Raw genomic sequence first — 26,913 nt, forward strand, 5'->3', positions numbered from 1 at the left:
GTCAATCTATTTGTATGATAGGACACAAGTACAGTTACTGCCACCGTGCTTCTTGTGTGTCCACTGCCTTCCTCTATCTTTTCCTCTTCAGTAAAACTCTGTGAAATAGTCACGTGCACGTTTGCCGCCTCCTCTTCTTAACTCCCCATTCCTTCTGACGACAGTGGAAATCTGATATTTCTACCTTCGAGTATGCTAAAACGTTTATGGCAAGATGCCACCAAAGACCTCCATATAGACAAATCCAATGGACACTTTTTATTCCTCATATTTTCTCGTGTTTCTGCTGCACTTAACACTGTTGGCTATTTCATCTGAATTTACTACTAACTTGGCTTCTGGTTTTCCCAATTCTTCAACCCTTATTTCTCAGTTGCATTGGGAAGTCTTCTTTATCCACTCTAAGCACCGGTTTTACTTACGGCTCCCCATGTTAATTTTTTCTAACTATATTTCCACTGGTGAGAAGAAATATATTTTATTTTTAAGCCTCTATTCAATTGACCGTCAAGGGCTGCTTCTTTATTTGCTACTTTAATATCTTTTTTTTTAATGTCTTTTTCCCCATAACCTCCTCTTACTACGTTAGGTCAGGACCTACATGTCTGGGCTCCCTGGTAATTAACAGAAGTCTGTTAATTTATTTGCATGTCTCTTTCCCATATCACATTCATTCTCCACTTTCCTTAGTTCCATCAAATAAGTAACATGTATTTTATACATATGCACATATACAATTAGTGTAAATCTGACTGTTCCATTGTCCTAATTAAAACTTAAACTATCTAACTAAATGCAGTACTTATTAAGTTTTATATTTTGGTCAGCTCTCAAAAACAAAAATCTGTTTCATCTTAGAATACTAACCCCAGGATGAACTGTTACATTTTATATTTTCTCCTATTGAATTCATTTTTTAGAAAACGTAGAAGAGAAGAGAAGTCTGGTTAACAAACCGTTAAAATTATCTTCAGAACCACTAAATGATCACTACCACAAGTTTAAAACATTGACCTACAGGCTCAAGTCCATCCTTCAACACCCCCTTACCAATTTCTTGTGCCTGTTTCCTATCCATCTAGAGAGGCATTTATTGGGATATGAAGATTTCAATTCACAAACACCACTCTATCGAGAGTTATAGGAGCAATTGAGAAGTAACGGTGAACTTCAAGTTCTCTGTGACCGGAAGGAGGCTCACTAGTTTAATTACGGATGTGTACAGTTAGCAAAGGGACTCTTAGCAGGGAGGCTCCTAAAAGACTCCGTAGCTTTTTCTCAGCCACCCCATGTGAGAGGCCACCAGGAGCGCTCCACTAGGTGCCTACAAAATGCAATAGCCGTCCACCTCAAGCTGTAGAGGTACAGCGGAGTAATGTGAGTTAAAACAGAGTAATGTGAACAATACGCTAAAGTCTGGGTAGGGAGGATGGTCATTTGTGTTTTGTATCTTCATGCTGAATAATGTCCAACTTAAAACAAATATCGGGTCAAAGGAGATCAGCTAAAATAGAAACTCTACATAGGGAACATAGCATTTTAAAACCAATATAAACTCTCTGAAGAAGTTTCCTAGAAATTTCTTGACTCCTCTAATGCCTAGAACATAAAATGGAAAGCAGAGCCTGTAATCAGTCCATAGATTAACAAGAAAAGTTCCATTATTAAGAAATGTTAAGAAAATTGAAGTATTTTCTTCTTCTAACTGGAAGCATCATTCTATTCAGAGGATGGGATATAACAGGGCCCTCTCTATAGAAATTTAAAGCTCTTTGCATTTTTTTTTCTAATCACATGCACATTTGAAATTCAGAATTTACTTTTCTGGTTGCTCCTCTAGTCCCCTGCTGTCTTTAATTACGCACAAGTGTCTACACTTAAAGATCCAACAGTAGAATTCAAAACTAGATGGAGAGCCCATTACTTTAGAATGTCTATTGCCTCTAAACAACTTAGTGTGAGGTTTGATAACAGACTTCCTATGCGTTTTCTGTTACACGCTCCTATCCCCACTCACAGGTGCTTTTAGGGAATAGTGGTTTAGACCAGGTCTTCTTACTTCAAGGTGGATGGTCCAAACCTATCACAACCCTACGAGAGAAAGCGGAGGCTGTCTGCTCCCATAAATAGGTAGTCTCCAAAACCCTATATAGGGTTGTTATGATGTGGAATTGAGTAGTCAGCAGTGGGCTTTAGTTTGTTTTGGTTTTGGTCCACACTAGAGACAGTCCTCGCTTCTACTTTGCCTCTGCAAGTCTCTAAAGACATATGAAATCCAAATCCAAAACTGCAGCACTGTGCCACTCTGCAGCCCTAAACACTCTGCCTCCTTCTTATCATTCGCGTCCTTCCAGTAGAGCACTGGGGACACCACGTAATGAAGGTCCTTCGTGCAGAGCTCATGTTTGCAGATCATTTTATCTATAACCGCAGCCTTTCTCTTACAGACATCAGGGTAGCCAGTGCCCACTCCCGCATGCAGTGTGAATGAATAAATCTGGAACGCCCGTGATCTGTGTAAAAGGGACATTTTCAGTCAAGAAAACTAATGCCATACTCACGGTGGAGGTGGGTGGGGCTGGTTTTCAGCATTTCTTGGTGTTTTGCAGGCAGCAGGCTTCGCAATGTCCCTGACAACACACCTGGGGTGCATGATAGACAGCACAACGCACTATTAATTATAAAAAGGGTATAACACACCTGGAAATTAAACACGGTACTGAACACCCAGTCTAAAGGAAAGTCTTGTGAGTCCCTGCAGTATTAGCTTCGGGGCCCTGGAGAATCATTTAGAGTTGGACATCTTTGACCCTGGTCTCCAAGAGCTCAATTATACCCAAATCAAGCCTGTGCTAGCTCTGTGTGTGATTTTCCTTTTAGCAGCCATAACATTGCTTCCAGCAGCTTTCTCCACAGCAGAATTGTCACTGAAAGCTTTGGCCTCATCATTGGACCACATAGGCAAGCTTAAAAACAGAAAGAGCAGTTGTGTTAATATGTTAAAAGATGGGCAGAGTTATCTGTGGCTTGGTCTCTTTTACTCCAAGATGGGAGAGTTTTCTTTTTGCAAAAAAAAGAGATTTCAAAACGCCTCTTGCCTTCAACAGTCCCTTCCATCTAAGACAGGAGGAAGCACTGGAAGGAAACGTCTCTATTTCCAGTGTGTGTCTGTGTGTGCATGCATGTTGAGCCCGTGTAGATGTGAGGACATGTATAGTAAGCCGACAAGGTATCTCCCAAACTGGAAAAACTGGCAAAAGTTCTTTGTCTTTCAGCGAACAAAGAAAGGACTGGGAGTTACAAAATATGAGAGTTCCAAAGGGCATACACCTGGAGTAAATACTCTTACCCTCACGTGAAGAGCATGTCAGAAAACAATCCCATCTGAGGCAGTGCTTCCATGATGCCCACGTCTACCTCCCCCTGAAAAGCTTTCAAGCAGAGCCTGCATCGGAAAAGCCAGGGTTATCCAGCTGCAGCCTGTCTCAGACTTTGCTACATGGGAATGTCTTTAGGCCCCCAGGTGCCTAAAAAGATGAATTTGGTTCTTAGAGGCTGAGTTGAGGTTGAATACACTGTTACCAAGAAGGCACTTCAAAAACTGTAAGAAAATTCTAGTATCTTTTAATTCCACTTTTCCATGAAGTTTTGAAGTCCCCTCAAATTTCGGGGCCCGTTGTGCTTCCCCAGAAGTGGATCACACGTGAGGCAGTGGCGGGTAACTTCCCCAAAGGTCAAAGCTGCATGGCAAAATTCTCCACTTCTGAAAGAACTGATACAGGGAAACATGGACACGACGCACAAGCACGCACGCACACACACACACTGCTCACGCCAAACAAGGCTGGGGGGTGGGGGTGGGGGCTGGAAAACCACCACGTCACAGGACGAGAAAAGAAAACCGTGGCATTTCAAAACTTTAGCACACCTTCCCCCTGGGATCAAAGTAGAGAAAGGTCACGTGTGCTCAGAGCCAATGCTAAACTCTCAATGATTGGTAACGAGGTAGGAATCAAAACATCTATAAGAAACAAAAACATCTCCTGGTTTCATTCCAGTGTACGGGGAGAAGATCCCTCAGACATCAGCAGTCAGAGGCAGGTGGAGAGCAGTAATGCATCTAGATTTGTGGAAGCGGAACTACCAATCTGACCTATACAGGGTATAACGGCCAGCGACTTTAATTTCACAGCCCCGGAAAATGCTGAGAGCAAGTCTCGCCAAACTAAAAATAGTACCCCAACGGCATATTTAATTTACAATGCACTAGTTTATGAAAATATTTGAAAACACACCAACTTTGGGAAACTTTTAGAAGAACTATATCATTTTGAGACGTTCTCTCTTGGTTTCTTTCTCTTTACCTACCCCAGGTCGCGAGTATTTACAAAGCTTTAAAATAAGAGAACTATGTCCCTCGGTCAGACTTGTCCTTCGACATGCCTTGGTGCCTTGGAAACTTTGTAGTCAGTGTGAAGCCAGCAAGCACCAACAGTGAACCTCTAAATACGACATGTTTGGGTTTTCCCCCCTCTGTTCTGAGTGGTTGGCCATGTCTATGTACGAGCACTGTGATTGATTCTCAAGAACATCCTGGCTTAGGTTCAATATACTAATGGCTTGCATGCTCCCGCACTCTGCATATACTATAGAATAACTCTAAAATAAACTTCATATGGATTTCTGAACTTTAAAGTTTCATTAAGTTAGAAGAATAAACTGGTTCTGTTGTTCAAACCAGTATTTTGAGAACTGACGTTAATATACCAAGGAAGGAAAACAGCACCAATTTGCAGGGGGTGGGTTACATGTTCGCTGCTCGAAGAACAGTCAGCAGTCTTTCTAGCTGATCTGAGGCAGAGATGAGGCTTTCTGCTCCTAAGTAGATACAGTCACAACACCCACAGATGCAGCTGAACTCTGTCTGACAGAGTCACTGTAAGTCGGAATCAACCCAGTGGCAGTGGGTTTTTTATTTGAAGGATGTTACCACACACATGCTTTAAGTTCTATACTCGCATGTACACAAGGGGGCTTAAACAACATGTGGAAAAATGGAACAAAAAGATAACGGATTTTTTTCCATAAACCTTTCGTTCTAAGTTGCTTTCTTCCTAGTTGAATCTCTTTATGTATAAGAAAACAACCTAAGTTCAACTGAAGATATATAAGAAAATACACTACACTCCTAAGAAACAAATTTCTGTTATTCTGTGTGGATTAACATTTCTTTAAAATTATAATTGAATTGTTGTATCTGGTATAACAGAGTTAGAAAAAATAAAGCTGAATGGTTGAGGTACATAGTTTATGGTGCCAACCTGGCTGATAAACACATGTGGGGTTAATTGAAGGGCAGAAGGATAAATGGCTCGGTGAGCCTCGCCTTTCTAGTTCTTGGGTCTCTTGTTTTCTGATGGCTGGACCAGGGTGAAGCTGCCTTAGCCAGTTCCCTGCCTCAGCTGGCAAGGCTCACTTCCTGCAAGACATCCCCAAGGAGAAGCAGCATGGACCTACCCCAATGCAGCCCTGGGTGCTGTAGCTGCCCTGTGGAGACCCCTGCCAGCGCTGAGATATTTACACATTCACTGACTCAGCTTTCCTCCTGCAGTCGGCATCACTGAGTTTGATTTGTGAGATGGAGGAGGACTTTGTGGACTGGTGTTGGACATATGGGTTAATGTTGGACTTGTGGGCTTGGGCAGCACTGGGTTGGGATGTTTTCTTGATGCTCACTTAACCTTTATATAAAACTCTCTCTTACACACGAGTTTCTGTGGATTTGTTTCTCTAAAGTACCCAGACTAATACAATGGTTTTGACCATTCTAATGTATGGACATTTTTTGGTCCCAGCAATTTCTACTAGCTACCATGCATTAGACTTAAAATGGTACTATTATCTCTTCATACTTTAAGGAAATAACGGTATGTAGCATGTTGTACTTTTTAAAAATGCTATCTCTACCTATGATTTGCTGTATTCCTTCAACGACGAGACACAGAGACCATAAATATTGCCACAAAGCCCGTTTCCCAGAATTGCAATGGACCAGGGAGGTCAGGGAAATTGACCTCGCTTTCTTTGCAACGTCTTTAATTACTCAGGGGTTTATCAGGCAGTGCTTCTTAGAGTTCTGCCAGCTACAGTTGAGCATCCCTTTCTCACTCAAGCATCACTCAAAATTTATGCGAGGCATTCTGCAAACACCTCAGGGGATGGCTCCTCCTGCCTTCGCCCTCAGCGCGGCTGGGTCTTATGAATGAGTGCAATCAATGCGATGAATGGCTGCCAACTGCCCACTCAGCCACTTCCACTCTTCTGCGCACGCACACACGGGAGAAACTTGAATCGCCACACGCCTGCAGATGAGGCGATGGTGAGGCTTTCATCTCTCCATACAGGAACTAAATGTGCTTCCAGATACTTAGAGTATGTGAATCAAAAATTCTAAATGCCTTCAAAAACACAATTTGCATAATTACTTTCTCTCTTTTGAGTTTCCATTTTGGTGCCTGTAATCACTGTCTCCCTCTTCCCTTTCCCTCCTTAAAACAACAACAAAAACCCCATTTTATGCAACTTTATCAAAATTTGAACTTTATCTGATTACTTTCTTTCATAGCTAATGTGAAGAAAATACACGAAGCTCCCATCCATTAGATTATACGATGTTTACATTCTTGTGCTCAATCTTATGGTTTGTATATTTTACTAAGACGTCTATTATCGATGGGGATGACTACCTTCCAAGAGTGCTATTATCCATTGGAGAAGAGTATGTTTGTGCTTCTCCGTAATGCTCATTGTACTAGCCCACATTCCACATACTTAGATGGATTCAGGGGCAGTTAAAATAGCATACGGTTGAGAAAGTGTTTTGCAAGTATGAAATCTTCTCACTTGATGACCATTGATTAAACATGCACGGAAACCACAGCAAGGGGCTGAGTAGACTGTGAGACTGTAGTTGGCCACCGTTACCTGTACACATCCCCATGTTAGAGCGCCAAGCCCTTCAATGAGCCTAGGTCACAACTACCCAAAGTAGATGCAAATAGATCTTTCCAGGACAACTCTCTTTTTACAACTACCAAAAAAAAAATACCACCTTTGTCCTTTAGATGTCTAAGAAGCTTGGTATCAAACCTTCGGTTCTAAGTACTTGGTTTGTGGGAAGCTGCAGTTTATAACAGTGGGAACCGTTACTCCGTTTTGAGTTTTGACGTAAATTTAGATGCTCTAGAATCCCTTCCAACTGTTCACTACTAAAGTGGCAGTACTTCTCTCAGGAAATTTTTGCCAGAGCCCAGAGAGGGATAGTTTTGCACTCAGGCTTCCCCGGAGAACCTGGAAACCTGCATGGATGAGTCCTCAATGATTTTCAAAAAGTAGCCACGTGTTGGCTAAAAGAGCATCAGGGAACACCTGGTCTTGAGGCTCGCCCAACCATGCACTAGCTGGGTGGGCAAAGTTCCAGAGCCAACCCTGTAGGCTTTTAAATCAGCCACTGTGTGTGCCCCAGGCTTCAGTAGTGCCTCCTGTAACAGCGACGCTTTGACCTGTGACCAGTCAGGATGCTGACCAATCATCTGTGACTAGCACCACGGCTATGCGTCGCTGGATTCCATGTTTACCTCGTGCTGACGGTTCCCCTTATCCTTTGTTTTGTTAGTGTCCTGTGTAAGGGTTAAGCGGTCTTTATAGAATGTGCTTTAATGCAGGGCATTTTTTCCCTTAAGAACACCTTTCAAAATTAATGTTTGTACAATGAAACATTTCATCTCTTTCCCCCAAACTTGAGTTTCCAGCACTATCTCAAACCTGATTGACTGCAAATTCCATGTTTCCATCTGTTCAGGTCACAGTGTTAGACCCAACACTTCCTTTTCCCCCACATCTTGATAACCAGACTGGTATTAATTTCAAAATATGTGCACAGTCTCGCCGTTTCTTGACTCTTCACTATTTCTGGTAGTGTGGTGGGTTACGTGTTGGGCCGTTAACCTGAAGGTCAACAGTTGGAAACCATTAGCCACTCCACAGAAGAAAGATGAGGCTTTAAACTCCCCTAAAGAGTTAGTTTCAGAAACCCACACGACCAGTTGTATCCTGTCTTCCAGGGTTAGTATGAGTCAGGATTGACTTGACTGCAGTGAGATTGTTTTTGTTTGTTTGTTTCATGTGTTTCACCCGCTGGAGTCAACATCAGCTTTCATCTGGATTCCCATAACAGACTTCTAATTCCTTTTCACTGATGCGCCTCCTAGAGGTTAGACCTCTAGCAACTGTTCTCAACACACCATCAGAGGAACTTGTTTGAAAGATACCTCTTTTCATGACTGTTGTCATCAAAGTTCTACAATGGTTTCCCCAATTTGTTCACAATACATTGTGAGAGTCCTTAGACTAGCATCTGGCCTCCCCTAAATCTCACGTCCACTTTGCTTCAGCCCTATTGGCCGCCTGGTTGTTTCCCAAACCTATGAGGCATGATGATGCATTGCAGTTTTTGCACCAGCCTTCTTTCTGTCTGGAACGCTGCTCTCTAATATTGGTTGGGTTGCTAACTGCAACTCAAGGTCAGCTGTTCAAATTCACAAATTGCTCACAGGGAGAAAAGTGAGGCTTTCTGCTTCCATACAGATTTACAGACTCGGAAACCCAAAGGAGCAGTTCTGCTCTGGTCTATAGGACCCCTATGGGTCAGAATTAGCCCCAGGGTAGTGAGTTTGTCTTTTTGGAAACCTGGTATTTCCTTCAAATCTTTGCTGAAATATTACCTATTGGTGTTTGCTACCCTGATCATTCTACTTAATTTTTAATCTGTTCCCCACATCACACATACTTCTAGTGCTTTACCTTGGACTATTATTTACTAAAATTTATTGTCCTGACTGCTAAATTATGAGCTGTTCAAAGGCAATTATCATTATTCAGCTCACTGGCATATGCCAAGTATCTAAAATAGTAGCTGGCATAAACAGACATTCACTACATATTTGTCAATGGATAAAGTTAAAGAGGAAAACAAACTTGATTTCGAACTTGAGTAACTCAATTGCATGTTAAGACATGCAATTTAGAGTAATCTCTAGATGATATTTATTTGTGAGATTATAGCATGTTTCTATAAAAGAACTGCAAGATATAAATTAATTATAACCAATAGAGCTTATGATTTGCATAACACCACTAAAATGTGGTTTGATTTGGTTAATTTTCTTTGTTAATACATAAAAGGGTATTGGCCCCTCAGGAAATATTCAGTGACAAGGGTATTTCCCTTGTCAAGGGTAATTGTATGTGAATTACTCAGTGGAGGGGACTCTTTAACATCAAATTATTACTTCAAAACAGTAGGCTACTTCATAACATCGCACATGACAAGAATTTAAGAAATAAAACCTTACAATAAATACATGTGAGGCAATTTCTTAATAGTGAAGAGAGAACATGAATGCTCTATTTTTCTTATTTTCTAAACCAGGTAAGAAAATAAAGAGTTCTAATTTATTTAGCACTTGTATGTTCCAAAATTTACACAGATTAAATGTATTTCATTTAATCATAACACTGTTTTACATAGTTGACCGGATGGTCCCAGGAGGCAGAGGAAGAAACTGAGGGTCGAGGGAGATCAACTATTTGTCCAAAGGTAAATAACAAGTGTTGATAGTTTAAAAAAAAAAAAAAGAAGTTTTGAATCAAAGTCTATTTGGACTCAAACCACCGTATGCAACCTCTTGATTTTAATATAAAAATTAATAAAAATCACAGGTTAGATGATAGAAGCCAGTATCTTCAGATGAGTTTGAATGCCATGGTATATGTACATTGTTGAAAATATTCACATGTGCCCACATAACTGATTGTTCCTTAAACATTATTCTCATCTTTTCTAAACACAGAAAAACAAGGGAGAAAGCAGGACACTGAGCAGGTTAAATGACAATTAGAAGGTGACCATAAGATCACTGAGTGCTCTACAAAAAAATTAAGGCAAGGCAAGTCATCTGGTCCTTAGAGAAAATTTTTATGTGATACAAATTCTCAAGCAAGATAAAATAATAAAAGATCCATCTGCAAGACAAATGGAATACAATGATAGGGATTTTTCAAATATTTTGTCAAAGAAGGTCTTCAAATTGATGTCTCATTTCCATTCACAAATAATAAAAGAGGAAAAGTTAAAGACATAATTTTAAACTCAACGAATGAAAACTACCTGGTGTTTACATCGATTTCACTGTAAACAAATGAGCATGATCTTACCTATAAAAAGATGACAAGACAGTGAAAATCCCACAGGAGAGGAAAGTGATGGCTGTTATTTGGAGAACCAGACGTACCAACCACAAGTCAACCCAGTAGTTCCCTGCTGTACATCAGCGGACCCTCACAGACCACACCCGAGTCATTTTTATTTTAAACAAGACATGCAGGACAGGCAAGGTAGGCTCCTAATTAGAAGAAAGGAAAGGTAGTTGGGCATTTTTTACTGTGACTGATGAGGGCTGTTGACCCTCCCTAGAAGAGGCCAGAAAGTTATTCACAATCCAGATGGAAACTAAGTTAATAACCAGATAAAGAACTTTACAGAGACTAATGAATGCTTTTAAACTTGGGAAAAACAAATCATTCAAACACTGATAGGAAAGAAAATAATACGTAAAAAGCCAAGTCCCTGGTCTTTGGGATTATTCAAACCTACCCTGGTTTATCATCTTTTCTCTTTCTGGAATGCTAATAGACTTAGTTCTACAAATCTTAACATATTTTTTCAAGATGTAGGGGCCAATTAACCTCCTTTTATCCAATCTACAGTTTCTGTCAATGTAGTGACTTTCTCCAGTGACCAATTCTTGAAATATTTAAACACCTATGAAATGATATCTCTCCCACACATACTTTCACATCACATACTTTCCAGTTTACATTCTTCTATTAACTAACCTACCTTCCTTCTCCAAAATCCACTTGCTCTTTTTAAAACACAACTTGCTGAAAGCCTCAGTACTATGTACAAGGAAGCTTACATAAGTTTGTGGGAAAAATTCTTTGGCTTTTCACTCCCTTCTCATTCCCTGTTATAATCTACATGGGAGAAACTTTGCTTATTCCACAAAGCCGGTGGGGGAGGGATCTATCTAGTGGGAATAAAGAATTTCCAAAGGGAGGGGATGGTCAATAGAACCAAAGACAACAAAGGTGGGGGCTTATGTAATTAGCTAGTGTTGCCCTAACAGAAATACTACAGATGGGTGGCTTTTACAAACAAGCGCTTAGGTTCTCATATTCTAGGGCAGCAGCTCTAGGGAAAAGCTGGTAAGCTCTGGGGAAATCCCTGCCTCGGTTCCTCTGGCTTTTTTGGGTCACCTTCAGGTGACATGTGTTTTCCCTCCCTTTGTGCTTCTTCTTTGTACTTAATCTCCTCTGTTCATAATTCAAAGATTGTTGGCTTAAAGTACACAGCTCTAGCTTCCTTAATCCCACAACGATACTCCTGTTCCAAAATGGGATTGTGTCCATGTGTACCTAGTATCCCAATGCTTATTGGAGGGAGGGGTAAAAGGTGGGTCCTAACAGGCATCAATTGAGATGTTTTGAACTCTCCAAGACTTATAAGAGACGAGGCTCAAGAGTTCCAGAGTGTTGATGGGGGAAAAAAGAGAGTGTAAAAATGGAAAGCAAAAATATAGACAATGATGTCAATGAGTTTAATCAACAAAAGGGATAATGAAGGTACATATAAAAAGGATCTTCTTTATCTGTACAGGCACAATTCTAGGACAGGAAATTGGCCAGTGGAATAGGAGACGACACAGGGAGAAGGAGAGAAATAGTAAGACAGGAGAGGGGACTGCAAAGGAAAGAGTGTAGGGAGGAGACGGGGTTGCTGAGGAGATGGACAGGGATGATATGAAATGAACAGGGATAATTATTTCCCAAAATTATTTGACCCAAACTGCTCATATCTACATTTTCTACAAATAAGATTCCTGTGGGACTAATGCTCCATTAGATCCATTTTTGAAACAATTTAGGGAGAAGAAAAATCATCTCTCCACTTGCATCCATATTTTTAACTCTGCTCTTAAAAGGCAGAGCCTTCTGTTGAAAGCCTGTTTTCACCCTTACCTGTGAAATATTTGAGAGTGCCCTCTCCTGCCACCATCAAGCACTCACAGGTAAGTTTTCACTGGTGTGTTGATCTTCATGTCCAAGATCAAGAGGAAGTAGACATGGTCCTCCTTTCCTTGATTCCACTTTCATTTCCTCCCTTGCTTCCAGATTTCCTGCAGGAAGCACCCCTGTGGAGGACTGGGTGAGGCAGGTCCTGCCTGCTTTTATCTCTAATGCCCCTTTCACTCTCTCATTAAGCAATGTCCATTTCAGCAATTTAAGTAAATAAATTTGAGGCTTCTCTGAAGATTCAGTGTTTTAAAAATTGGAATGATGGAAACACAGGGAATCTAGGACAGACGAACCCCTCAACACCCTCGGTAGGAGTGGCGACACCAGGATGGAAGGGGGTGTAGAAAGGGAGAACCGATCTTGGAGATCTATGTGTAACCTCCTCTCTGGGAGATGGGCAATGGGGAGGTGGGTGAGGGGAGACATCGGGGAGTATAAGATAAGATATAATAATTATTTATAAACTATCAAGGGACCAGGGGGAATGGGGGAGCGGGGAGGGAGAGGGAGGGGGGAAAAAAAGGGAAACCGAGCTGATTCTAGGAACCCAAGTGGAAGGTGAATTATGAGAATGACGAGTGCAACGAATGTATAAGGGTGCTTTGCTCAATTGATGTATGTACGGATTGTGATAAGAGCTTTATGTGCCCCAATAAAAAGATTTATTAATATTTTAAAAAATTGGAATGATTTCTAAAAACAAAAACCACTTTCCTGGAGAGTGACAAGTGACAGTAATTAGGGAGAACATGTGAAAAAATAAACATCGTTTCTTTCTTTCTTTCTCTCTTTCCTTTCTTTCTTCTTTCTAGCAATGGAGGATACATAGTCTAAATCAGTGGCTTCCACCTGATCTGTTCCTCTGACATCGATAGTAGATAGCGCTGTTGTCTGGGAGATAAAATTTGGTTCCTATTTACACAAAGTAAGCCCCCACTCATTTCTTTTCAACTAATGAAGTAGGTATATTGACTTAAACGTAAATCAGAATGACAGTAGTATTGAAAGACTAACCCTAAGTTATTTAAAGAGGAAATTATTGACAAACATTAGCACCATTTTCATTCATAGAAAAACAGGTCCAACACATCTTATGGCTGATTGGCACCTGCTAGCTCAACTGAGAACCACTGGTCTACACTGACTCATAGTGACCCTACCGGTCAGAGTAGACCTCTCCAAGGGCACCAGAGCTCCGTCTTCCTCCAGCAGGGCAGCTGGGGTTCATGTTGCTGGTCTTGCAGCTAGCAGCCCAGCCAGTCACCACGGTGCCACCATGGTTCTTTTAAGGTTGGCATTTGTTGTTGTTGTTGTTGTTTTGGGGGGGCTCTAAACTGAAGAGGCCTGGTAGCCTAGTAGGCTACACTTCGGATTGCTAACTTCAAGGTTAGCACTTCAAAATGACCAGCTTCTACTCCCATAAAGACAGTCGCAGAAAACCACAGGGACAATTCTACTCTGCCCTATAGTTTCACTGTGAGTAAGACCAGGCTAGACAGCAGAGTCTGTGCCCCAGAAAGGCTCAGTGTACACTCTAATCTTAGAGCATGATCGCTGACTTAACTGAGTGCGATATGGGGATCGGCTTGTCAACATCAGGTTAAACATCGTGGTAACATTCCCAGAGAGAGGCTCATAGCTTATAATCCAAAGTCACTGCCGCCAAATCGAGTTTAACTCATAATGCAAGTACATATCGTAACACTAGAAGATAGAACAAACTGCTGCTTTAGGTTGCTGGGGTTATAAATCTTTAAGGAACCAGATAGCCTCATCTGTTTCCTGAAGAGATGCTGGTTGGTTCAAACCAATAACCTTGTGCTCAGCAGATTAATGTGAAATGCCACAGGTCTCCTTCAAGTAAGAATGCTCTTGATTCCTTGGAAAAGGTAATTCAGGAAAACAGGATGAATTTCAGGAAATGCAAATATGCATATAAGTACAAAAAAGCATACACTAACAAAACTGGAAAATCACAGCTAAAAGGATCAGCTAAAAGTTTTGGTACCTATGGTAAGACAGGAGGTACGCTCATCTCATTTACTCATGTATCATATTATTATACTTAATAATACATGCATGATTTAAAAACTGACACTTCAGATGTAGATTAGTTAAAATGCAACATGTTATCACTTGATCTCCCTGATCAAAATTGTTTGATCATAAAAATTGTTTCACATGAAAAATTCTTTCAGTGGAATACACATGGGTTGAGCCTCCAGTGAATTCCCTTCTGCCACGGACCAGGGATATGAATAACGTTGCTATCGTGCAGAGAACAATGGAAAGTAGATTCTTCTACTTTAAATTTGTTCTGGTTTTTAATATTTACTATTTGTTGGCTGAGGTTTACCTGGTTTATTTATTTATTGTTATCATTTCCAGTATATGTATGCAGCATCGATAAACCTATATACACAATAATTGGATTAATGACTTATTGGGTGTATACCCAACTTCTCCTGGGCTTTGCTTGGTGTAAAATATTGAAATTTCTTTGCAGAAGCTCAAAGTGCATTTTTAAATCATACAACACTAAAAATACCTGTTATTTGATTTTATTTCCAAAAACAATTTTGTTTTCCCCAAAAAAATCTCATTCTAGTTTTAGCAAAAGCCACACATTTACAACTGAACATTTTAAGCAATGGTTTCTACTTTTCATCCTCTTGGCCCACGTCAGTATAGAGCAAGAGTCACAGAGACTAATCAGATCACAGCTATCTAGAGTTTAAATCCCACCTCCTATGTTAGTTTGTGTGCTGGCTTGTGTGTTTCTGGGATGCAGGGATCCATGCCTTCCAGGATTTCAGATATCACCAGGGCAACCCATGGTGTACTGTGGATGACATTGTGAAGAATTAATTAATCGTGCTCATGTGGAACTTGCACTTAGCCCAAGAAGCAGTTGTTCAAGAAGGAAAAAGGGATAGTGGGCTTTAAAATCAGAAAAGCCATGCTTAAATATGTTGCATTCTTTCAACATATTTATGCTGAGCAAAGAATCCATGAAGGATTTTATGCTGAGCAAATATCCAAAAATCTGGATGATAGCCTCACTAACAATCTGCGATGTGGAGAGGACACAACCTTGCTTGCTCACAGTGGAAAAGGATGAAAGCACTCACGAATGAATCAAAATCTGCCCTGAGGATTATACCTCAACACAAGACATGGCACAGTAGGTAGGGCCCATCACCAACGCCCTGAGAAATGGAGCAAAGACTGAAATTGGCAAAGAATTTTTTACTTGAATCTAAAATCAACATCCATGGAAACATCAGCCAAGAAATCAAATAATTATTGCATTAGCAAATCTGCTGCAAAGCCTACTTTGAAATACTTAGAAACAAAGGTCTCACCTGGAGGACTATGGTGCACTTGATACAAACCGCGGAATTTTCTATGGCCTCAAATGCGTGTGAATGCGAAACAATGAATTGGGAAGACTGAAGGAAAGATGATGTTTTTAAATTATGGTGTCAGTAAAGAATATTGAATATGCCAAGAACTTCAAAAAGAATAAACAAATACATCTTGGAAGAGGTATAGTCAGAATGCTCCCTAGAATTGTGAATAGAGAGACTTGGCTTCAAGTATGTTATCAGAAAAATGAAGCCCCTGCAGGAAATCATCATGCTTAGTAAAACTGAAGGTCAAGAAAACAAAAAAGGAAAGGAAAACTCTAAAGCAGATGGACTGACACAGTGGCTACAACTCTAATACAAACAGAGTGAGGATGGAGCAGGGCTGGGCAGTGTTTCATCTTGTTGTACATAGGATCACTGTGAGTCAGAGCCAACTCCACAGCAACCAACAAAAATAACAACACACTCTAGGTATCCAGGGTAAAGAATGCAGTTTGGTAGAAGAGGATGGATGATATTAATCAAGATAAATGCCAGTACTTTAGGATAATTTGTGGATATTTTTATTCTTTATTTGTATTATAGAAACATAGATTTTTGAATGGTGGTTTTAGGGTAGTTCTATTTATCTAAGTATGTCCTTTCTTCACAAAGCATTCATTCTCCTCCCTCATCTGGGAGCCAACAGCTAAATAAATATCTACTGAAAGGTCCATAATAGTTCCTTGGTGGGATTTAAGTGGATTTTAAATGGACAAAATAAAATGGGTAAATAAAACCTGAAAGAGCATTAATAAAACATTTCAAGCATTATTTTGAACCATTATTTAATTATTTAATTGTAGCTACTTTCTCAACTGATTCACCTTGTAGGAAGGCAAAAGAAATTTGAACCAATCAGATATCAAAAATGTTTTACATATGGACCATTAATCATGCAAAAACATTACATTGCCATATAAGAAATATACACGCTTTTCTACCATAAATGAATATTTACTTTGCCAAGAGGCATATTGCCTTCTTTATCTAAAATTAAAAATGACAGAAGATGAAACCAAATCAATTTGACACTCCAATGGTGATTTTAATACCTGAATAAGGTTTTTCCTTTGTCTTGATTTTCTTTTATGCTTTAATTAAGAAAAGGAAATAAATCTTATGCATTTTTTTCATTCCCACTATCTAAAGTAATGAACACATTAACAGATATTTAAGAAAATACTAATGGGTATCTTGACATCTGAAAAGACATTCTAGGGAACAACATTTCTTACTTTTTTTTTTCCTACTGGTCTCAGGATTTGTTTAATTTAAACCAATGGGGTATTTTTCTTTCCATTATTAACAATGTTCTATCATCAGAACAATACGATTCCACCAGAGAATTTGGAATTACAAGTCTAATTTCCGTCCACGTATTTCACCAAGAGTGGTAAAAAAAGGACCGCACCTGGGCCGTGCCACCACATAAATGTAGCCCTGGTGGTGGTAATCCAATAGGTAAGTCTTCTGAAATCATCCTAAAGATTCGGCTACGTTCACAGGTGGTGTCTGTTGCAGGACAACATTCAGTTAAACGTAATGGCAGGAAAAAATTGCCAGGAGTTAAATAAGCTTTTATTTTCTAGCAACTCTCATGAATTCTTCCATACACACCTGTAAAGTTAATGACTGGGTCCAATACTTAAGTCAAATTTGAGGTAAGTTTTTGTTTTGCTCTTAAAAACTGAACTTAAGTATAAGGCTTATCTATGTCTAATGAATTATTCTAGTAGTGTTTTAAAGACTCAGATTTAGAAAAAAAAATATTAAAAATACCCAGTATCTCAGGAACATGAAATTGTCTTCAGAAACTTGGTTGGGGTCTTTCCTCAACTCCTTACTAGCAATCAAGAGCACTGTTGAAAATCTGTCCTGCCCCCGTTCCCTGCACCTGGAAGACTGTGGGCCAAGTGGTTTCACAATTACCAGTCCCACAAGCCACTGTCATACCAGCTGTAGCATTCAACCTTATCTACCGACTATCTCACCACTTTCCCACCAAACAAAGGAGCCTGAACAGGTCAAACTACTGACCTTAATGTTTCTCCCCCTCTCAAGTTTCCGCACAGTAGTCAATGAATTATATCCATCCCTGAGCCCATTTTGACTTCTCCTTTCCTTAATGGTCAATAAGCCAATCAAGCCTGTGGCTATTTCCTTTGAAGGAGCCCTTGAATGGTCAGTCTTTCTTACTTATGTAAGCTGCTTCAACTTGTCCTCTATGTGAACGGCTTCAGCAGTGTTCCACAGCTCCTCCATTTTCTCATTTGAAGCTTCTTCATCATATCCAATCCATAAACAGCTCTCTAGTTCCAGGATGTTTTATAGAACACACTTCCCTTATTCAATAAGCCTCTAAATACTGATATATTCCAATTCTTAATTCAGGTAAATCTATTTCATAGTTGTGGAGCATCAGTTTTCCATTCTCATCTCCATTCCTTTAGCCATTGTACTTACTTCATATTGCCTGCCCCTTTTTATCTTCCTGGATCCCTGGTGGCATAGTGGTTATGAGTTGAGCTGCAGTACTTAAGGCCAGCAGTTCGATTTCATCAACCCCACTGTGCAGGGCAAGATGAAGCTTTCTCTTCCCATAAAGAATTACAGTCTCAGGAATTCAGGGGCCATTCTACCGTGACCCCTACGGTCACTATAAGCCGGCTTCGATTAGATAACGGTGAGTTTGGGTTCATTTTCCATTGTTACTAATTTTCAGTCTTTTAAAAACCTAACTCTAGTGCACAGAACTCCAGGAAGCCTTCTATACTAAAAAAAGTCAACAACTAAAAAAAGCCCCACCAAACCTAACTGCCTTTGAATAGACTCAGACTCACAGTCACCCTATACATAGTTTCCGGGGCTGCACATCTTTACAACAGAAGGTAGCCTTATATGTACCCCAAGGCATGACTGGTGGGTTTGAACTACTGACCTTGTGGTCAGCAGTGTAATGCTTATCCAACAGTGCCACCAGGGTTCCATACTAATAGTTCTCATGAAACTTTCACCAAGCTATTACAAAAACATGGGTCTTATATTCGCAATGGGAACACTGGTGGCCTAGCAGCTTTGAGTAGAGCTCCTAACCACAAGGTCAGCAGTTCAAAACCACCAGCCCCTCTATTGGAGAAAGATGGGGCTTTCTACTCCCATAAAGAGTTACAGTCTCAGAAACTCACAGGGGCAGTTCTACTCTGTCCTGGAGGATCACTATGAGTCATCACTGACTCAATGAGCGAGTTTGGTTTTGTTTATAAGAGCACATAGAGCCCTTGTGGTACTGCCAGGTGAGTGTTGACCTGCTAAATGCACGGTCGATGGGTCAAACCTTCTGACCCTTTACAATCCAAAGGCGAGGCTATCTGCTCCCGTAAAAGATGAATCAAAACTGACGAGAGGACAGTGAGCTTGGCTTGGTTTTGTTTGATATAAGCACGAGGGGCTTTGTATAATAGCAGCAGCCCAAGTACGAGAAAGATGCTCAAGAAGTGTCTGCTTTGGAGATACGCCATGCAACAATAACATGTTGTGCAGCCCCAGCGGGGAAACACTAATGACCATGACATTTTTTGCGAATCCCTGCCTAATTGCTTGCTGTACACAATGAGCAGGTGCAGAATACCTGCTCAGTGCCAGGCAACCCGCTGAGTGCTATGACCACAACCTCAGAGCAAGGCGGTCTGTTCATCAACAACAAGAGAAGTCACAGTAAGACCTTACATCTATCACGTGTATCTTACATGCCAGAGACTCTTCTAAGCTCCGAATCTGCACTGACTCATTTGATCCTCCTAACAACCTTATGTGGTAGGAAGGTTAAAAAGCATCATTTGACGCAGCATTGATGAAGCCTTGTCCAATATAAACTGTCACAGTATTAGTCCTACAAGCTGAACTCTATTAGTATGCCGTTTTACCTCCTTGAAGTTGCTTAAATTGATTTTTTTATATTAATAACTAATTATCTTCAAATACAGGTTAAAGAAAAGATCAAGTCTTCAATTAATTAATGCAATAGGGCTGCTTTCTTTTTTGCTCCTAAATTTTTAAGCATGCAATGGCATATTTGTTTAGCAGAATAAAATTCTAGAATCACTCACTGCCTTGGAGTAGATTCTGACTCATAGTGACTCTCTAAGACAAGGCAGCACTGTCCCTGCAGGTTCCTGAGCCTGTGACTCTACTGGAGTAGAAAGCCTCATCTTTCACTGGAGGAACAGTTAGTAGTTTCAAACTGCCAACTTTAAGGTTAGCAGCCCCACACATATGCTACCACGACTCTTACTGTTTCCGAGAGTTCTGAAATGACTTTTAGTCATGCTGTCATATAAAACTCCTGTTCCCCATGTTCCTTATTGTGACTTTCAGAGTTGTAGATCGTTATTCACTGTGCTTTACTTACAGACAGTGCTGATTTACAGAATCATGGCTGCAGAAATACCTGAGCGGTTGTCAAATGTTAAGAAAGGAAGTTGTTACTCTTTCCACTCAGGCTACTATATTCGACAGCACTCATTCTTATATTATAGGTAAATGTAAAGGCTAGAGATAGCTGATTTATTTATTTTTATCATTGGGGGGGGGGGGCTCATACAGTTCTTATTACAATCCATACATCCATCCATTGTGTCAAGCACTTTTGTACATATGTTGCCATCACCGTTTTCAAAATGTTTTCTTTCTACTTGAAATCTTGGTATCTGCTCCTCATTTTTTCCCACCCTTTCCACCCTCCCTCCCACATGGACCTTTGATAATTTATAAATTATTATTATTTCTGACCTTTGGAATGTTGCTTTTTAAATGTTTACTGAAATCGACCACATGTAACTTCCATACACGATTCCTTAGTCTACCCTTGCGAAGTTGTGAAGAATGGGTTTGCAACATTTTAGACCATCTCTCCAAATATTTTATATTAATATTATTTTTTTTATTTTTGCTTTATGTCCCTTACACCTCTCTTTTCTTTGTTACCTGTCCCACAGTTATCTTCCTTTATCTATGTGCTTCAGAGAAATTAATCCCCCTGGTTATACTTCTTTTGGTTAATAAACCAATTAGAAGTTGACTCCCTTGGCTGTCCAATATGAAGGCATACAAATTCAGACGTTACAACCGTCTCTAGTAACCAGTCACATACAACGACAAACGAGGGAAGTGATATTCAGAAGAATCATCTGTGAGTGGTTTCCAAAGCTTGCCACACATCAGAATCCTCCACAGAGGTTTTTAAAGAGACAAATGTGTGGGCTCGAGCCCAGACCTACAGAGCTGGGGTTTGGACGTAGAAATGCTTGATATTATTGGCTCTCCCAGATGATTCTTTGTGGCCAGTCAGGTGTCTGAGAAGTGCTGATGAAGAAGCAAGGAGCCATTTATCTTAGATCATCGCAATCCTTTCTTTAGAGGAAGCCAAACCACAAGAGTCTCTATAATGTGGACCGCACTAGCATGGCCCATCATAAAACTGCTTTCCCTGAACTACATTTCCATGCTCCATCTTCAGCTTCTATGACCCGTCGATACCAGAAATAGCTGTATGAAATCTGTTTCTGCCTGACTGTAACACACTGATGAGATCACTATTTCATCTCTTTTAAGTCCTTTCTATAAAACCAAATTAAATTTTTTTTCAAAATTTAGCACCCAGAAAAATATCATTCATTTTCTATTAAAAATTTTGTCATGATTTCATTAGGTCAGAGATGCAAGATCACTCAGAATAAAACTATAATTGTATCATAGCAACTGGGCTGACATCTGTATGCTTATACTCTGATTTTTACCCACCAGATCATACCATCATTTCAATTGCTATTTTATTAACATTTTATGTCAAATCCTGTTGAGAAAAAGAATTAGAGAGAGAAAGAAAAGTTAAAAGTTTATACAAACCTGTATCTTTTTTCTCTTACACCATAGCACCAATAGGTATATAAAAGTCAATCCATGGCCACTGTTTTCTAACTCAGAGTGATCCTAGGGTAGAGTAGCATTGCTCCCCAGTGTTTCTGATATTGTACATGTTTCTGGAAAAATTGCCTCACCTTTGTCCTTTCGAGGGGCTGATGGTTTCGAACCCGACATTGAGGTTAGCAGCTCAATATTTAATCCACTGAGTCACCAATGCCCCTTAATAGATGTGAGGCTAATGGCAATTCTTATGATAATATCACTAAAGTTGAAATGCTATAATAAATAATTATTTCTGGGAGAATATGTCCTGGAAACATTCCATAGGAATCAAAACATTAGGACACAGAAAGTAAATGGTTTTGGGGTCAAATAAACATTTTGAAGAAAATCTCAGAAATATTGAGTTCAAGAAGTTGAAGGATTTTTTTTAATGGCACAACTTTTCAGACTCCTTAAGCTGGCATTCATGTTGATATCTAAAATAAGAGTTTTTCACAGAAGAGTGTTCAGTTTGAAAAATGATGAGGTGATAATATTTAGTAATTACACACCATGAAAAATATGCCTTCTCAAAAGAATAGCATCAAAGCTTGCCAGGTTAGCCTAGAAGACACTGACTATGTCCACTGCTATGGAGTCAATTCGAGCTTAGGGCAAGTGGGTAAGACAGAGCAGACCTGCCCCGTAAGGCTCCCAGGTTGTAAAGCTTGACAGCAGCGCACTGCCTCGTCTCTCGCTAGGTATGAACTGCCGGCCTTTTGGTTCGCAGTCCAACACTTACCTCACTTTGCCATTGGGACTCCTTGGTCCTGACTGCGGAGTATCACAAATACAGCGCTTAAACTTGAGTAGGTAGTCTTTAATTGACTACCATTTAGTCTTTAAGCATGATCTCATTCCATATGCTAAAACCTCACATATTGTTTCATTTAATAAATATATCACTTGTTTCCCAGAATCTGCATCTTCCAATTCAGACACCAGCACAGTTTTCAAGCATGTATTTTGCTCCATTCTTATGAAATGAACGTCACAGAGGACACATATAAAGTCTGCATGAACTTTCAAGCATCCACCGTAAATCCACCCCAGGGACAGAGGTGGACTTAAACTAGCAAGGCTCTGTGCAGAGTTCAGGGGTGTTTCTTGCTGTTGCTGCTTTGATTTGCTGGCTTGTTTTTATAGCAGCGGCAAGCAGTTTACTCTCTACACTGTACGGGAGATAACTGAGCGGCATAACAAATTCTAGTGTCCTTATTCATTTTCTTTGCAATATCTAAGTTAGAGGTGTAGGAATTATAACGTAATCACTGCAGAAAGTAGGTGTTCTCTGTTACCCTGATAGCAGAGAGAACATATTGGAAGTGTTTAACATTTCTACTGTTCATCTACATGCTTATTTTTTTTAGATGAATAACTGTACATTACACTTGGCTGAGAGAATACTTAAGACTCCTTATTGGAAAATGTTCTATGATCTCGCATATATTAAATAAAGTTACAAATCAACCAAAAAGTATAAACACTGAGAAGAAAAAATATAACAGTCTTCTCTAGTCAGTTCACCCATAACTTACTTGCTGTATACTTCAAATGATCCCTTCCTTTGGAACTATGATTTTAAGTTTTGAAATTGAGTTAATGATCCACACTCATGATAAAAATTAGTATCAAAATTAAAATGTTTACTTCCGAAAAAATATCATGTGATCGTATTTAATTATTTATGTGAATTATATTTCAATAAAACTGTGACAATTCATTTCTAAATGTAAACATAAAATGTAAATATATAAACCACAATTGAAAGAAAATATTTATACTACATATATCTCACAGATCTGTATACAGAACATATTTTAAAAATTCTTATAAGGCAATAGTGACTAGAACCTACCCTATGATGCATAAAGTTATCCCTAGGTATGTACTCCAGAGAAATGAGCATATGTCTTTAAAAAGACTTCTATAAAAATCTTTACATTAGTCTCATTCCTAACAGCCTAAAGTTGAAAACAGGTTAGGTGTTCACCATCAATAAAATAAATGAATGATAAAAAATATCACAGGCTATCCATGCTCTGGACAGCAGTCTGGTCACATGGGATAGCTTGAAAGAAAATTATCAACACTGTTTGAACAAAGAAGTCAGGCACAATATTCCTACTGAGGATTCAATTTTTGTAAAGTTTAAGGACAGAGCAAAAATTAACCAAGAGAGACAGAAGCCAAAAAGAAGTAGTTTCTTCTGGACGAGAGAGAGAGAGAGAGGAGTATGTGTTGTTTAGTGTGAAACGTCATGAAGATAACTTCTAGGGAAACATAAATGCTTTTTATCTTCAGGGAGGGGATGTTGTAACACAAGTGTACACAATTCTCCACCCAAACCCACTGCTACTAAGTCAATTCTGGCTCTTACTGACTCTGCAGGACAAAGTAGAGAATTTCTAAGGTTGTAAATCTTTAAGGGAAAAGACAGCCTCCCCGCAGTTAGCAGCCCCACTTGTAAGCCACTTGCCACCGGGGCTCCATCCAGTGTCGGTAATCCTCAAACTGAGCATTTTCATTTTAAACATCTTATTGTAGGTAAATTATGTCTACAAACAAAAAATGAAACATGATTGCTCACTCAAATAAAGATGTAAAAACGTTCGCAATTTCAAGATACGTTATCTTCTATGCAAGTAGATATCGTTTAATGTGGGAGGTGAAGTAAAATGGCTCGGTATGGCTCTTCGAGTCACTCTTTGTAACTCCTACCAAATGATGCATGAAACTCTCATGAAAGGATTGATCAGTTTTGCCATCCCAGTAGGCAGAAAATGAGACATTTCAAAAGCAGGAACCAGGAATTCCAAGACCAGCAAGAAAGCAGCAGCCAGAGTGATGAGCGCTGAAGATCCCCGCAGAACAGAAGCACCAAGCCAGGAGACGGAGCAGAGGAACAGCGTTGAGACCCTGAGGTGCAGTGGGGGCTTCTCCACCTACAGAATCAGTAAAGCTGGGTGCCAGGAGACGGCACGCAGACTGGGTGCCCTTTGGCATGTATCCGAACCAAGCGAGGTTTGTAATTCTTGCCCAAGTGGGTAGGGGCCAAAGACTTCTTGGCTGAGCGGCCAAGGGCCAGAGAGAAGCATACTTACTTGTCAACATCGCTGAGCAAAGGTGCTGTAGACACCAGAACTGTATCCTTAACATTTTGTAACCTACGATTTTCCCCAATAAAGCTCATAATCATGGCTTTCATCTGTGAGTTTTGGGTGGCCATTGCACGAGATTATCAAATCCAGCCGAGTAACATGCCATGGACGTTGGAATACAGTGAACGAGAGTTGACGCGGTAGGCAAATTTGAACTCTGCCCATCCGGAACCATCCTTGCACAGGTATGGAGTTCGGTTCTTCCTTCTCCCTTCTGTACAGAAGGCCGTCTTTAATGTGCTTTGGAAGGCAATAATTCCAATGACTGACTCCAGAAATCAAAACATTAACATGCCTTTCAAAGTACATGATTATTTCTTTACCCCTTGTCATAATCAGCTGGATAAAGGTAGAGAGTTTAACGCCTAAGCATATGTTTGCAGTGGTATTTTCATCTGGGTGAATTATTAAGTGTACACGAAACCCTCTTAAATTAAGAGTTCAGGAAAAGGCCAAACCATGGCACTGAGACCTGCCTTTAAAAATGACCTGTATAAATTACATGTAGAAGACCAATCTAGCCTCTGCATTGCACACAAAAGCAGCCCGTGTGGCATAGTGGTTAAGTTCCTGGTTGCTAACTCAATAGTTGGTGTTTTGCCTCCACTAGGTGTTCTGCAGGAGAAAAATGTGACCCTCAGATTCCACAGAGATATACAGACTTGGAAACCTCCAGGGCAGTTCTTCTCTGTCCTTGTGGGTCACTGAGATTGATCACAGACTTCAGGCCAGTGGGTGTGTTTGAACAGTATTCCACACTAAATTATGCTGGCATTTATGGCTGGAAAATCTGAACCTGATATTCTGAAGGACTCCGCCTACATTCTGTGTGATGCTAAAAGATGTGCTTTTGCCATCTGTCAAACGATAAGGCAACATGGCATTTAATTTCCAGGGATTCTTACAAGTTAATGGCAGTTCCTAAGAGTAAAATCTCATCTCAAATGAGGGGTTTTTTCTAATGATTTTTTATTAGAGAATTATTGAAAAATTCAAAAAGTTATGAAAGTCACCGCGAATCCGGTGACTTTAACATTTATGTAAATAAGCGAAAGCTGCCCATCACTACGTGCTCCACTCTTTAAACATCTTCTGTAGGCATGAATAGGGTAAGACAATGTTCTTAATTGAACACAGTGCTGTGAAAAGCAACGCTCCTACAGCCAGCCTTTGCTGTTGGGGAGAAGCGTGAAGACAGTCTGGGAGATGCAATTGTGGTATCCTGATAGAGCGGCTGGAACTCAATGATCTCAATGGACGAGCAGGTGCGTGCGCTTTGACTTCCTCCCCCGGTGGAGACGCAGCCCTCGATGCCTAGAGGATCCTGGAGAGGCAGCTGGAAGTCACTACATTACGTTATTTTAATGGACCTTTATGCTAAGAAATGTGTTTTTTATATTAAGGAATGAAATACATCTTGAAACGGAAAAGAACAGTAGTAATGGCAAGGAATGAAATAATGGAAAAAATAATGAGAAATCAGTCAAAATGTTAAAGTGCTTTCATAGGCAATTCGACGTCAGCAGACCTAAAACTCTACTCTTAACTAAGTTCTAATTTTCCCTCCTGGAAGATTAAATTAGTCTTCAGAAATAGTTGCTCTCTTCCAGTTACTCCACTTCCCTGTTTTGGTATCAGCTTGGACTATTCCACTTGCTCCAGCCTCATGATGGCTCAAGTGAACTTCCTTGCCCTTGATTTTGGACTTGACCATTTGGGCTTGCTTTTGTCAATGAGATGCTAGCAGAGATGATACGAGAAAGAGCTTGAAATAGGCCGATGCGTTGGTATTGACCTTCTTGAGCTGCCATTATCCTGAAACAAACAGGACTCTGCACCAGCCTGGCTGAGTAAACTTGAACTCACACTGTGTCTTGAACCCAAATCCTTGCCAAGCCCAGACTAAATCACACCCACCGGACAACCTGGAGTTCTAAGTCCAACTGATCCTGGCAGGGACATTCAGCCATCCCACAAACACTTGAGCGTTATGTAAGGGCTTCAGAAAGCTTGTGGAAAAACGCCATTATCTTTCAATTCAATTCTGGTTTTTTTGTTAAGCCATGAGCTCTTTGAAACCACCTCATAAATGCCTATGCGACAGAGTTTTAATGTTTCATTTCCCCTCTTTCGCAGAAACATCATTAGGCCTATGACAGAGCCTATGGCTACTCAAT

At 40.1% G+C, this 26,913-nt stretch overlaps 1 protein-coding gene across 3 annotated transcripts in view; it reads right to left on the reverse strand.

Moving 5' to 3' along the window:
* LOC142453521 (regulating synaptic membrane exocytosis protein 1-like) overlaps positions 1-26,913 on the reverse strand; it is a 233,583-nt gene that overhangs the window by 132,310 nt on the left and 74,360 nt on the right. For 2 of the 3 annotated variants that reach the window (XM_075554910.1, XM_075554909.1), the window contains exon 2: positions 2,562-2,642. The exons of the other annotated variant lie outside the window; for it this stretch is intronic. In XM_075554910.1, coding sequence (XP_075411025.1) covers positions 2,562-2,642 — 81 coding nt within the window. The remainder of the gene's footprint in view (positions 1-2,561; positions 2,643-26,913) is intronic. 3 annotated transcript variants of the gene reach the window in all.

This window comes from Tenrec ecaudatus, chromosome 7, assembly GCF_050624435.1.
Source record: "Tenrec ecaudatus isolate mTenEca1 chromosome 7, mTenEca1.hap1, whole genome shotgun sequence".
Lineage (NCBI taxonomy): Eukaryota > Metazoa > Chordata > Mammalia > Afrosoricida > Tenrecidae > Tenrec > Tenrec ecaudatus.